Below are 13,760 nucleotides of genomic sequence, written 5' to 3'. Positions count from 1 at the left end.
CTAGACAAAGCCCAACCCCCTTTGAATGAGGCCTCCGGCGCATTCCACTCCAGATCGATTAGCTGCTGTGCTGCTTGTAGGAGGGGAAAATGGTGAGCCGTTTGACACAGGCCCTCTAGCAGGGGGTTCATTCTAGGTTCCCCTGGGGTGCCTGGGCCTGGGATAGCCAGCTCAGACAGGCATTGAGAGACCAGGTCTGGAAGATCCTCCTTAAGAAAGAAGCGTCTCATGGTTCGATACGGCTCTATCCCCGAGGGAAGTTCTCCCTCCTCAGGGAGCTCGCTTTCTTCCTCAGAGTAATCTGCCAAAGCCTACTTTTATCAATTCAACGGGGGGGGGATGAAAGAGATCATGTTTCCATTTTACAGAACAGATTTAATAATATTTTGTAGTACATGAGCATCTTCCTTCCAAGCAGCTCATTTATAGCCCATCAATGGTTACATAAATGCAGAGGTATTAAAAAAATGCTTTTTTTTGCAACTAGAACTTTAAAAAAACCAAACAAAAAAAAAACCGCTCCCTACATCTCCATTTCCCTCTATAGGTCAACTTCAAGGCAAAATGACTGGAGTCCGAAGCTTTATGTTTCTCCAATTAGTCTCAGCAACTGGTAAACCTAAGGATCTCAAGCTAATGGTCCCAAGGTCACCAAGGAAAGGGGGGGGGGGGGGGGGGGGAGATTTCTCATTCTTGGTTTTTCCAATACCAATCTCAAGGCACTATGGTACTTCCATTCCTGTTCCTCCTGTTAAGGGAATAGGACTGCATTTCCCACAAAGCCTTGAAAAAAAAAGCGCTTAAAAAAAAAAAAACAAAACACCCCAGACATGCTCAAATTCCATAGGCGAGGTAGGTTTAAATCACTAACCATGGCCAAAACACCTCGAACTTGTATTATAAAAATGATTAGGTCAAAAAGCCAGCCCAAAGTAACACCATCAGTCACTGTACATGAGCAAAGATAAAAAAAAAAAAAAAAAAAGAAGATTGAGATACAAATGCTCTTCTTTCTCTTATAAAATGGTTTACTGTTAATCCATTGCTGACTGAATTCAGGCTAGAATGCACTGGCAAAATTAAAAAAAAAATAAATAAATGACCAAGGTAAACAAAAAATAAAACAGAAACAGGGATCAGAGATGGAGAGAAGATATCAGCAGTGATTTAAAAAAAAAAAAAAAAAAAAAAAAAAAAAAAAGCTCCATGATCTGGAGGCAGTGAGATTAAAGTTTGAAACGGGGTTGGAGAGAAAAAGAGTGTTTGTCAGCTGAACCCACTAGGGTACTACTGCCGAAGTTGCCCGTCAGCCTTCCACCGCCAATTGTGCAGGAAGGCTATGGGAATGGTGGTGGTCCAGCATACCTCTTCCCTGCTGCTCTGTTCCCCAGCAAGGTGCAGGAAGTCTCTGCTGGCTGATACCTCAGCCCCAAGCGCCACCTACTGCCAATCGGAGGCAGCAGCTGACAGATCTCCTGCACTTTGCCATTTTACTGGGGAATGAATGTAGCAGCCCCAAAGCCTTTCCTTGCATAGACGCAGGGGTCTTGGATAATAGGAATTTTCCTCCCCCCCCCCCCCCCCAACTTTCAAACCTTAAACTCACTGTCACTAAGTCCTAATCTTCTTTTAAATCACTACTGATATTCTCTCCATCTCTGACCATTTCTATTTTATCAACTACCTTCTTTCTTTTATCTTCTCAAGGATACCCAGGTTAGAGGCGTATATTTCTACTAGTAGCACATAAAAACAGCAGCTAATAGCCAATTCTATGTAAAGCTCGCACTCTGATCACTGGTTTCTGGGCCACGGATAAGGCGAACCCCTTTTACAAGGAATTCTATTTGTATACACACCGAGAACATGACAAATGGTAGATCATTTCAAAGGTTTCTGCTGTTAAGTCATGACAATACATTTATAACTTTCCATTCACAAAAAGACAAGGAAAAAAAAAATCTCAAACCCAGAAGCATTTCAAGAACATTCCTTCTAGGCAGTCTTTAACTGGATGAAACCACGGCAAGATTTGATGCTGATTTCCATGAGATGTATGTTTTGATGTGGTATTTGTTCAATGTGTTTTTCTACTGACACTTGAATGCTCTAAATTCAAACTGACTTGATATATTTCAATTTGTAATATTCAACTTTTCAATTTAGTAAAATTATTTTCAATTTAAATCTTACCAATGTTTGTAAAACCATAGTCCATTTTCAATCTGTTTTCAGAAATAGTTACTAAATTACTACATACATATGTGTATTGGTTACTTTGAGGAGCACTTTAAAAATGTTTAAGTGGGTCAATGCCATTTATATGTGTACAAGCAATGCTTGAAAACAGCTGCATTCAGAGGGGGGGGGGCGCAAAGTATACACATGCTGAACGATAGCATGAATGCTGTTAGCTGCACCAAACAGGCGCGGGACCAGGGGCAGGGTGGGTAAAGGAAATGTATGCATAGCAATTTTGTTTTGAAATACCCCGAATACTTCGCACATGCTTTAATGCAGGCATTTTGTAACCACAGTGTGCATACCTGCCCGAATTTTTAAAGGGAAGCTCCGTGGGACTAAATAAAACAGAATTCAAGGATGAAGCCATGGTGGCTTCTACTCACAGATTGCCTGCACGATCATCGTGTCCACTTTGTCAGGGCTGAACTTCAGCTTGTAGCGAGAGAGGCTGCAAACCAACCAACCAACCAGTTAGCCTTCCTTTAATATATTTTTTTTTTTTTTTTTAATTAAAAGAGGAGATGGTACTACACCCAAGCTCCATGATAAGTTTTATTTATTTTTTTTAAAAAGGACATAACCATAGCTTGTCTCAGGGGTAGTGACGAAACATTGAATGAAATCATGGCTCTCTCAGTTCAATGAAAATCAATCATCGACAAAGCAGTTGGGGGTCACAAAGGGGAAAAAGGATGGTGCTTAAATTCCATAATCACACTGCACTTTGGCTGAAGAGAGTCAACTGCATAGTTTATCTGGTTCAGTACCCAGTGATTTCTAGCTTAACAGTAGCTATGGTTCTCTAACAGCAAAACAAAAAACAATCCTCTTTTGAAGGTCTTTGGAAGTAGAAGTATTACAACCTACCCCAAGGGCTTTGAGGCAATCTAAAATTGGTTCCAAAGTATGTCTATATGAATTACATGGTGGTATTTGCATTCCGAATTTTAACAATTGCAAAGCAACACTGGAATCCAATTCACACAGGGGTAGATTTTAAAAGAAGCGCGATCAGCCTACTTTTGCTTGCGCATCAGACTCAAGCAAAAGTACGCTGGATTTTAGTAGATACGCGCGGAGCCGCGCGTATACACTAAAATCCTGGATCGGCGCGCGCAAGGCTATCGATTTTGTATAGCCTGCGCGCGCCGAGCCGCGCTGCCTCCCCCCGTTCCCTCCAAGGCCGCTCCGAAATCGGAGCGGCCTCGGAGGGAACTTTCCTTTGCCCTCCCCTCACCTTACCCTCCCTTCCCCTACCTAACCCACCCACCCGGCCCTGTCTACACCCCCCCTTACCTTTGTCGGGGGATTTACGCCTCCCGGAGGGAGACGTAAATCCCCGCGCGCCAGCTGCGCGCCGGGCCGCGACCTGGGGGCGGGTACGGAGGGCGCGGCCACGCCCCCGGGCCGTAGCCACGCCCCCATACCCGCCCCCAAAACGCTGCCGACACGCCCCCGGAACGCCGCGACGACCGGGCCCGCCCCCCGACACGCCCCCCTCCGAGAACCCCGGGACTTACGCGAGTCCCGGGGCTCTGCGCGCGCCGGGAGGCCTATGTAAAATAGGCTTCCCGGCGCGCAGGGCCCTGCTCGCGTAAATCCGCCCGGTTTTGGGCGGATTTACGCGAGCAGGGCTCTGAAAATCCGCCCCACAGAGTTTTCACTATGCAAGATAAGAAATGTTCAGTCCCCAGTTTACCCTGATGAATCGAAATTTCACACCAGTTGAGTCATGAAGCACTTCTCTCCCACCTCACCCCTCAGGTTTGGTTATCAGCACTCATGCTGATAACCAATAAGCTGGGAATGGGTAACTAGTCCTGGAGTGCCACAACCAGGTCTGGTTTTCAAGATTTCCACAACGAGTATGCACGAGATATTTGCATGCACTGTCTCCATTGTGCGTACATACACCTCCTGTATTTTCACTGTGAATGTTCTGAAAATCAGACCTGGCTGTGGCACGCTAGGACTGGAGTTGCCTCCCAGTGCAATAGGCCATGGGAGGAGGCACAAGCAGAAGTGCTAGAGGCAACACTTTCTGCCTCCCTTCTGCAGCCTGCTCATGTTGACCAGTAGTATGGGGTGCCATGCCCAGCAGCACAAGAGGGACGGGGACCTGACAACATTCATAACAGGAATCAGAGTGAAAGAGCAATGAGGTAAAGAAAAAGGGGGAGGAGGATCTAGTATCTTGTGAGTTTTATTCAACCTGAGATTACTGGGGAGGTGGGGGAAGTGCCAATCCTGTAAGTAGGAAATTCATTCAGTGTGTTTTAGTACATATAATGGAGAAATTACTTACCTGATAATTTCGTTTTCCTTAGTGTAGAAGATGGACTCAGGACCAGTGGGTTATGTGCTCTTCTGCTAGCAGATGGGAGTCTGAGTCAGATTTCAAAGCTGACGTCACTCTAGATATACCCCTGCAGTAACCTCAGCTCTTCAGTATTTTCTTTGAAAAGCCATTGTGGATATATATCTTTGCTTAAATAACTTGATTAAACGAGTAAAACTTGAACGGGTTCAATTAATTTCCAAACTGGAGACCGCCAATGCACTCAACCAATTAACGCCGACACCGGACAAACTGTGGGTGTCTTGAATTAGGGGTAGGCCGCGGCTTACCCGAATTTTCTTAGTCTCGAGGTTTGTTACCAGAGGCAGCCGTGGGTGGGGTGCTGAGTCCATCTGTCTACACTAAGGAAAATGAAATCATCAGGTAAATAATTTCTCCATTTCCTAGCGTGTAGTCAGATAAGACTCAGGACCAATGGGATGTACAAAAGCTACTCCCGGACAGGGCGGAAGTCTGCCCGTGGCCCACTTAATACTGCCCTTGTGAAGGCTGCATCTTCCTGGGCCTGAACATCCAGGTGGTAGAACCTGGAGAAGGTGTGTATATGAAGAACCATGTCGCCGGCCGACAGCAGCTTGGTTTTTGCCAAGTAAACTGCCTGGGCCCTCGTAGAATGAGCCTTAACCTGTAGAAGTAAGGGCTTTCCTGCCTCTATGTAGGCTGCCTAGATTACTTCTTTGATCCAGTGGGCTATGGTCACCCGCAAGGCCGCTTCTCCTTGTTTCTTCCCTCTGTGAAGAACAAATAACTGATCTGTTTTGTACACCGGTTCCAATCTTTTCAGGTACCGCACCAAGAATCTGCCGACATTCAGGTGGCGAAGGTGGCGTAAGTCTTCAGAGTCCTTCTGTTCATCTGGAGCTGGTAGCGAGATGGTTTGGTTCAAGTGAAACTCGTAAACCACTTTCAGAAGGAAGGAGGGGACAGTGCGCAGTTGTATGGTTCTAGGTGTGAACCTGAGGAACAGTTCGACAGGATAGAGCCTAGAGTTCGGAGATGTGACGAGCTGAACATATTGCCACCAGGAATGCTGTCTTCAATGTTAAGAAGCGTAGTGACTGACCGCGTGTTGGTCTGAAGGAAGCCCCAGCTAGAAAGTCTAATACTAGATTGAGATTCCATAGAGGTACCAGCCACTTTATAGGTGGTCTGAGTTGTTTAACCCCTTTCAGGAAGCAGGACAAGTTCGGGTGGGTTGATAGCTGGATACCGTCCACTTCTGGTCTGAAGCAGCTCAGTGCGGCTACTTGGACCTTGAGGGAGTTGAGTGACAACCCCTTCTTCATACCATCCTGTAGGAACTCCAGAATCATGGGAATCTTTGCTGTCCACGGGAGAATCCCGCGATCCTCACACCATGCTTCGAATACTCTCCAGATCCATATGTATGACAGGGATGTGGAGAACTTGCGCGCTTGGAGCAAGGTGTCAATCACAACTTTTGAGTACCCATGATTCTTCAGGCGAGTCCTCTCAAGGGCCAGACCATAAGAGAGAATAGAGATGGATCTTCGTGGAGAATCGGGCCCTGCCGGATAAGGTTCCTGTGTGGAGGTAGGCACAGAGGGTTCTCCACAAGGACTCTTTGCATGTCTGTGTACCATGGTAGTCTTGGCCAATCCGGGGCCACTAGAAGAACTAGTTCCCTATGAAGTTCTATCTTGTGGATGACTCTGTCCAGTAGTGGCCATGGGGGGGGGGGGGGGGGGGGCGGCATACAGTAAATCTTCCTCTGGTCAAGCCTGGACGAGAGCATTGATTCTTTGGGATTGTGGCTCTCGTCTGCAGCTGAAGAACCTGGGAACTGGGGCACTGAGAAGGGTGGCCAGTAGGTCCATGGCTGGGAGACCCCAGCGATTTACTATCAGTTGGAAGGCTGTGGTCAAAAAGCGTCCATTCCCCTGGGTCCAGGCTCTCTCTGCTAAGGAAGTCTGCCGAGACGTTGTCTTTTCCCGCAATGTGGGAGGCAGAGATCACTTGTAGGTTTATTTCTGCCCATGCCATGAGAGGGTCTATCTCCAGAGAGACCTGCTGGCTCTTGGTTCCTCCCTGGCGGTTGATGTAAGCCGACATTACTCGAATTGCTTTGCCTCTGAGTCTGTGGCTGAATTGCAGGCACGCTAGTCTGACTGCTCGAGTTTCCATACGATTTGTGTCCCATTCCGCCTCTTCCTTGTTCCATTGTCCCTGGGCTGTCAGTTCCTGACAGTGGGCTCCCCACCTTTGCAGGCTCGCATCTGTGGTGAACAAGGTTCAGTTCGGTGGGGGATAGGCTTACTCCTCTGCTTAGGTGGTCTTCCTGTAGCCACCACTGGAGCTGAGAATGTACCTCTGCTAGTAGTTGGAGGCGAATTGAGTAGTCCTGGGAAAGTGGGTTCCATTGTGACAGTAAGGAGTGCTGGAGCGGTCGCATATGGGCCCTCGTCCAAGGGACAATTTACAGGGTTGATGTCATGAGGCCGAGGACTTGAAGATAGTCCCATACCTTGGGGCGTGCATTGGTCTTCAATCGTTGTAATTGTTCCATCAGTTTCCTTCTTCTCGGGGGAGGGAGGAAGACTGTTCTGTTTGGTGTCGAAACGAGCCCCCAGGTACTCTAGCGATTGAGGGGGTTGCAGATTGCTCTTGCCCGTGTTCACAACCCAACCAAGTTCCTGCAGTAGGGCTCTTGACTCTGCTGGTCACTTGCCAGCTCTCTTCCGAAGACTTTGCCCTGATTAGCCAATCGTCCAGGAAAGGGTGTACCAAGATCCCTTCCTTCCTCGGTGTTGCCGCCACAACCACCATGATTTTGGTGAAGGTTCTGGGGGCGGTTGCTAGGCCGAAGGGTAGTGCTCTGAACTGGTAATGGTGATCCAGTAAATCGCAAAGCGCAGGAAGTGCTGGTGATCTTGATGGACTGGGATGTGAAGGTAGGCTTCGGAAAGGTCCAGGGAGGTTAGGAACTCTCCCGGTTGTACTGCCATTACGGAGCGAAGAGTTTCCCTGCGGAAGAGTAGAACCCGCAGATGACGGTTGACGTTCTTGAGGTCCAAGATGGGCCGGAAAGATGCTTCCTTCTTGGGAACAATAAAATAGATGGAATAGCACCCTGTATTTTGTTGGGGTGTGGGAACTGGAGTTATTGCCTTCAGACTGAGTAGTCTTATTAGAATGGTTTCTACTGCCAGTCTCTTGGAATGGGAGTGGCAGGGTGACATCATAAATTTGTCTCGAGGGATGCTGCGGAACTCTAGAGAGAGTAACCTTTTCAAATGATGTTTAGAACCCATTTGTCCGTCGTTATCTCGACCCATCTTTGGTAGAAGAGGGCAAATAGACTTCTTTTTATCCTCTTCCTGTGGATGGGTCGGCCCATTCTCATTGTGGAGCACGGCTGGAGCCTGCCCCTGGGCCTGCTCTTCCGAAAGGGCTGGGGCCTTCCAGAGGGACGAGGTGCTTGGAACTGCGAGTTCCTGTAGTGTAAAGTGCTGCGATCCTCTGCCCTTGGTTCTTCTGGGGGGGGGAACACTGAGATTTTTTGCTCCTATCTTCAGGTAGCCGAGGCACTGGGGATGGGCTCCATTTGCTGGCTAACTTCTCCAATTTTCTTCCAAACAAAAGATATCCTTTAAAAGCATCACTTTAGATGTCGCATTCGCAGACCAATTCCGTAGCCATAGGTGTCTTCTGGCTGCCACTACCGAGGCAATGCCCCTGGCTGAGGTGCGTACCAGATCTGAGCTTGCGTCCGTGAGGAAGGCTGCTGCAGGTTCCATCGTCTCACCGGTATACGTTCCGGAGTTATTTGCCTCTCTTGAGAGGAGCAAGCAGGAACGTGCCACCAGTGGGCAGCAGGAAGCAATCTGCAGTGTCATTGCTGTTGCGAAGGCCTGCTTAAGGATGGATTCCAATTGTCTGTCCTGAGTGTCCTTCAATGCAGCCCCTCCCTCAATGAGAATAGTAGTTTGAGATGGTACAGACCATAGCGTCCACTTTCGGGAACCTCAGGCGTTCCTTGGTCGCTGGTTCTAGAGGGTATAGGGCTGCCAAGGCCCGATCCCCTTTAAAAGCTGGCCTCTGGGGCATCCCATTCCAGGTCAATCAGTTCCTAGATGGCTTCCATCATTGGAAAGTAGCATGAGGCCTTACAAAGGGACACCAAGATGGGGTTCTTCTTTGGTTCCACCATAGGGTCCGTGCCAGGAATACACAGCGTCTTCAGAGTCTGGGAAACAAGGGCTGGTAACTTGTCCTTGTGGAAGAAGCGAAGCATGGTTCGGTATGATTTCATTCCCGGAGAGATTTCTCCTTCTTCCAGGGAGTCACTCATCTGAGGTGTCTGGGTCCCCCTTAGGGAAGTTCTTGGTTAGGCGAGGCATGTCTCGAGGCACCCGAGCAGGGCTGGGAGAATCTTGGGCTTCCGGCAGAGGTTGAGCGTGGTGTGCAGCTGAGGCTGATTGCACATGAACGAAGGCTTGCAGCCCTTGGAAAAATTCCAACCAGGAGAAGGTCCCTGGGTCCATGTTAATCCCAGGGGTAGTCTGAGTAGGGGGCCCAGAGGTGCCTTCCTGTGGGGAAAGCCATCTCGGAGATGCAAAGGTCTGGGGAGCTATCTTCAGTAGTTCCGGAACCAACTCCCGACAGTAAGGGACCAGGCTTTGGTTTCCCCTGGGCTTCTTCGCAATGTTGACACAGGCAAGACTCCAATTCAGGCTGTGCGGCTCTTATGTGGTAGGCTGTGCAAAGAGTGCCTTCTGGCCTTCTTGGACACCGGTGCCATTGTTTCTATGCATTTGCGTGTGAGTTGTAAACTCAGCTGTGCGTGTAGTTGTGCGTGCGTCTGTATTGGACGCGCGCACGTTAGGCGCATCGGCCGCCTGGCCTGTGCGTACCGCCGGCGAGAAGGGAAGATGGTGCCGACTACCCCCGTGCGTAAGATGGCGCCCCCGAGGGTCTCCACGTGTGTGGACCCTTGCACTGGATCGGGGCCTAGCCTAACCAAGGCTACTCAACCCGATCGGTGCTCCCTTCTAACCTTGCCGGGACAGATTCAGTATGGGAATCTGAGCTGTGGAGACCTGAATTTACAGATTTTCTCTTTACCTGGTCTTGGCGCTTACCGATCGTGTGCCGGATGGTCTCCAGCTGCAGGGGGAGAGGGAATTACCTTCACTGCCGCGCTTGTTTCTGCACCCGCTGCCTTTCAGCCACACTGGGGGCTAAGTCCACGCCGGGAACCGGCTACCGGACTAAGGAACACCTCTGAGGGATATCCGAGATCAACCTCAATAATTCTCGACTGGGGGAGGGACCCTTAGGTATCACTGCAGGAGAGCAGGGCTCGATCTTCCTTAAGATAAATTTGTTTCTTCTTTGCTGTAATTCTTAACACTATTCTAGTGTTTGGGATAGTGTCCACATCTGCTAGGAGACGGAGAGATACTGAAGAGCTGAGGTTACTGCAGGGGTATATCTAGAGAGTGACATCAGCTTTGAAATCTAACTCAGTCTCCCATCTGCTAGCAGAAGAGCACAATACCCCTTGGTCCTATGTCCATCTGGCTACACACTAGGAAATAGTGATAAAATATAGCTTCTAAGTATTGATGCATCTTTCCAGCAGATAGGTGCCAATAAGCAGAAAGTAACAGAAAGACTTCTTAGTGGTGGCCATCAATCTGCAGAAAAGGTGCATTAAGAAGGTCACTAATTTCCATCATATGAACCAGAAATGCTCATCAAATTTCTGTCTCCCCTTATTTCCTAACCCTCCCTCAACACACCTATATCAGGATGAGCAAGCCTGGTCAGTGAAACGTTTGGGCTAAAGCAGTTAGTTTTGAAATTCCATGCCCTGCTGTAAGGATGAGGTTGCTCTAAGGGGTTCACAAAAACTGCAGTTGACTGAGGTAGTTGGGATTCTTTATGGGTAATAATTGAGGACTTGTCTACAGGAAAAGTTCCCACCTGATCATCATACACTTAGCAACAAGCATGTACAAAGGGGGTTGGGAGAAACAGTGGCTGTTTGTAGTTGAAAACTTGCCTGTGTGCCAGTCCAAGAGACATAGCAGCCATCTCCCGGGCAGGGAGGCCTGTGATAAGCCCTTCAACCTGAGAGCGGATCCCTCTCATCAACTCTGTCACCATTGGACTATGGATGCAACTGAGATTCAATTTCTCCTGCAGGTAGAAAAGGACAAGAGAGTATGACCTGTAACTCATTCTATTTCTTCAACTTTCCTCACTCAGGGAGGTGGGTCTAGCAAGGTCTCTTAGTCAAAGCTTGAATTTTAACTATTAACTTTGCCCACTTCTTTAAAGTTCTAAATTTTATGTGGTGTTGAAAGTCACATCGGAGACCCCTACAAGGCACTTGTAGTTGAAACTAATCACCCTGATAGCTATAAATAACTGTGTTCTCAGCGTGTACACCACTTAGCTGGAGACACCTTCAAAAGCTTGCTAAAAACTTAAGATGCAAACTGGTGCTCACCTTAATGACACCACCAAGCTTGGAGTCTGCTATCGCAAGTTGCTCATGGGCTTCCTTGGCAACAATCTTCTTTAGGATCTTCTTTAAACCCTTGCTGAGCTTTCCTTCTACCAGAGCTGTGGATGCTGCAGGGTAAGAAACATCTGTCACTAAATGCCTAAGATCATACTGCAGCTCTCTTCAGAAACAGGAGGCAGATTTAAAAAAAAAAAAAAAAATTCCCTTTCCTCACCCTCAAATACAGAAACTTCTATAATTTTATAGAGCTGGAAGGGAAGACAAGGTTTTTAGCTTTATTCCAAAGAAAAGTTTCACTGTAGCAATGAGATAAGTATGCTGGAAAAATAAAACTGAGTGTCAAATCACTGCAAGCAGGTAATCTTTAGATAATACAGCTGTCCATCTACCCAAAACAACTTTATCAGAAGCCCTCATTTATTGTGATACAAGCCGTAAAGCCCGTTAAAACGGGCTACATCCCTCTGTCTCTCCCCTCACTCTTCACCACCCCCCTCCCCCACCCACTCCTCTCCACCCTCCCTCTCCTCTCACTCAGTCCCCCCTCTCCCTCACTCCCTCCCACTCAGTCCCCCCTCTCCCCCCCCTCCCACTCACTCAGTCCCCCTCTCCCTCCCTCCCTCCCACTCACTCAGTCCCCCTCTCCCTCCCTTCACCCACCTCCATTTCCTCCCGGCGCCGTAAGCGCGACTTCCCGCAACCCTCACCCGGCTCCATTAACTCCTCCCGCTCCTGCCGGCAGATCTCGGGGGGGGGTCACTCCCGCGCGCGCGGCAGTGACCCCCCCGAGATCTGCCTGCAGATCTGGGGAGGAGAAGTAGCGGCACCGCGCGCGCGGTGCCGCTACTTCTCCTCCCGCTCCTGCCGGCAGATCTCGGGGGGGGGGGGGGGGGGCGCGCGGGAGTGACCCCCCCCCCCGAGATCTGCCGGCAGATCTCGGTGGGGGGGGCGCGGGAGTGACACCCCCCCCCCCGAGATCTGCCGGCAGATCTCGGGGGGGGGGGGCGCGGGAGTGACACCCCCCCCCCCGAGATCTGCCGGCAGATCTGGGGAGGAGAAGCCGCGGCGCCGCTGCTTCTCCTCCCGCTCCTGCGGCCCCACCGCCATTTTTTTTTTCTGATCGACATCCTTGCCCGCACATGCGCAGTAGAGCTGCGCTCTACTGCGCATTTGCGGGCCGTCGGTCACAGGCCATTTATAAGGTAGATTGATCTCCTGAGAAGAGTAAGCGTGTTTGCTTACCTTAAATGGTATTTGTAGACAGCAGGATGAATTAGCGATTACATCTGGGGGACCTCATCTGGCAGTACTGCATGGACTTCTCTCCAAGCTATAGAGCTTTGAACTTTAAGCATGTGTGGGAGTTCCCTCGTAGGCATAGCCTTGTGAGCCTCCTCAGTCATTGACAGAGCTGAATTTAGCTTAGCTTTTTAAATTGTTTACTACATGTCCCTAAAGTCTTAGAATTTTGATTGGGAAATGTACTGTCTAAAATCAAGAGTTATTTTACATTTACACTTTGAGTTTGAGAATAGTGAAATTAGAATTTAAATGTTTTTCAATTAAGATTAAGATGGACAAAAATATTAAATGATGTTTTATCTAAAATGGAGGCACAGAGGGTACATGGCATATAAGGGTGTGCTTTTGCATTATAATGTAAGTTTATGTAATATAGGTTTGGGCTGAGGTTAGCAGACGATCTGTGATTGGTACAGGGTTATAGCAACTGGCATAGGGATATGAATCGGGGGAAATGAGTTATCAAATCAAACTTTTTGGTTCTGTATACTCAATGCTAATCGAAGAAAATATTATAATTAACCGTGATGGTGATGAACAGAATAGCTTTTGAGTTGGCCACTTGCCGTTTTATTCTTTCAAAATAAAAATTGATAAAAGGGAATCCTAGTCTGTTGTGAAATTTCTTTTACAATTTTTTTTTTACCAAAGGTATTCTAATAGGAATAAGCTGTTCTCCTGAAGGTAGTGGTCCATTGGCCTGATCCCTTACTCAGGGCCTATTTTTAACAAAAGGAATTTTACAATTACTTGGCAGAATGGAGCAAAATTGATTTAGTTTGTGTTTTGCTGTGATACAAACAGATCCATTGACGGTAGACCCCAGAAGTCAGACAGTTTGTATGCTGATTGTTTCAGAGACCACTTGTGAGGTCAAAATACTCTGACATGATCTGCCAGTGTTGGTGACACCTGGCAGATAAACTGCCAGTATGAGTTGCTTGATTACCTTCTGCCCAGTTCCAGATTTTCAGCATTTCCCCGTCAAAGAATCCAAAATCCTATTCCTCCTTGCTTGTTGACATAAAACACAGCAACTTGATTGTCCATTTCAATAAAGGATGCTTTTGTTGCAGAGGAGATGCATGAATGTGGTGAAAGTTTGCCAGATTGGTCTCCACTGCCTGGTGTTGGAAAAGAGATTGCACCTCCAGAAGAATCTGTGGGAGATTAGAAGCATCCAGACAGGATGGCGAATAGTGTGGAAAGGATGGGTTTTGGGAGAAATGCAACCAGCATCTATTTTGCACAATGTTAAGGACTGAAGAGCCTTTGTTATTTAAAACTAATCTGAAAACCTGGCTTTTTAAACAAGCTTTTTATAAAGACAAAGAGGGAGGAAAAGCTGATGTCACAGTA

At 48.0% G+C, this 13,760-nt stretch overlaps 1 protein-coding gene across 1 annotated transcript in view; it reads right to left on the bottom strand.

Annotated features, from left to right (window-relative positions):
- NOP58 (NOP58 ribonucleoprotein) overlaps positions 1 to 13,760 on the bottom strand; it is an 87,943-nt gene that overhangs the window by 35,236 nt on the left and 38,947 nt on the right. Inside the window, exons 4-6 of the mRNA XM_029606285.1 lie at positions 11,082 to 11,206; positions 10,632 to 10,768; positions 2,628 to 2,692 (exon numbers count right to left, since the gene is read on the bottom strand). Of these exons, the coding sequence (XP_029462145.1) occupies positions 2,628 to 2,692; positions 10,632 to 10,768; positions 11,082 to 11,206 (327 nt within the window). The remainder of the gene's footprint in view (positions 1 to 2,627; positions 2,693 to 10,631; positions 10,769 to 11,081; positions 11,207 to 13,760) is intronic.

This window comes from Rhinatrema bivittatum, chromosome 6, assembly GCF_901001135.1.
Source record: "Rhinatrema bivittatum chromosome 6, aRhiBiv1.1, whole genome shotgun sequence".
Classification (NCBI taxonomy): domain Eukaryota; kingdom Metazoa; phylum Chordata; class Amphibia; order Gymnophiona; family Rhinatrematidae; genus Rhinatrema; species Rhinatrema bivittatum.
This window is presented reverse-complemented; position numbering and strand designations above follow the sequence as displayed.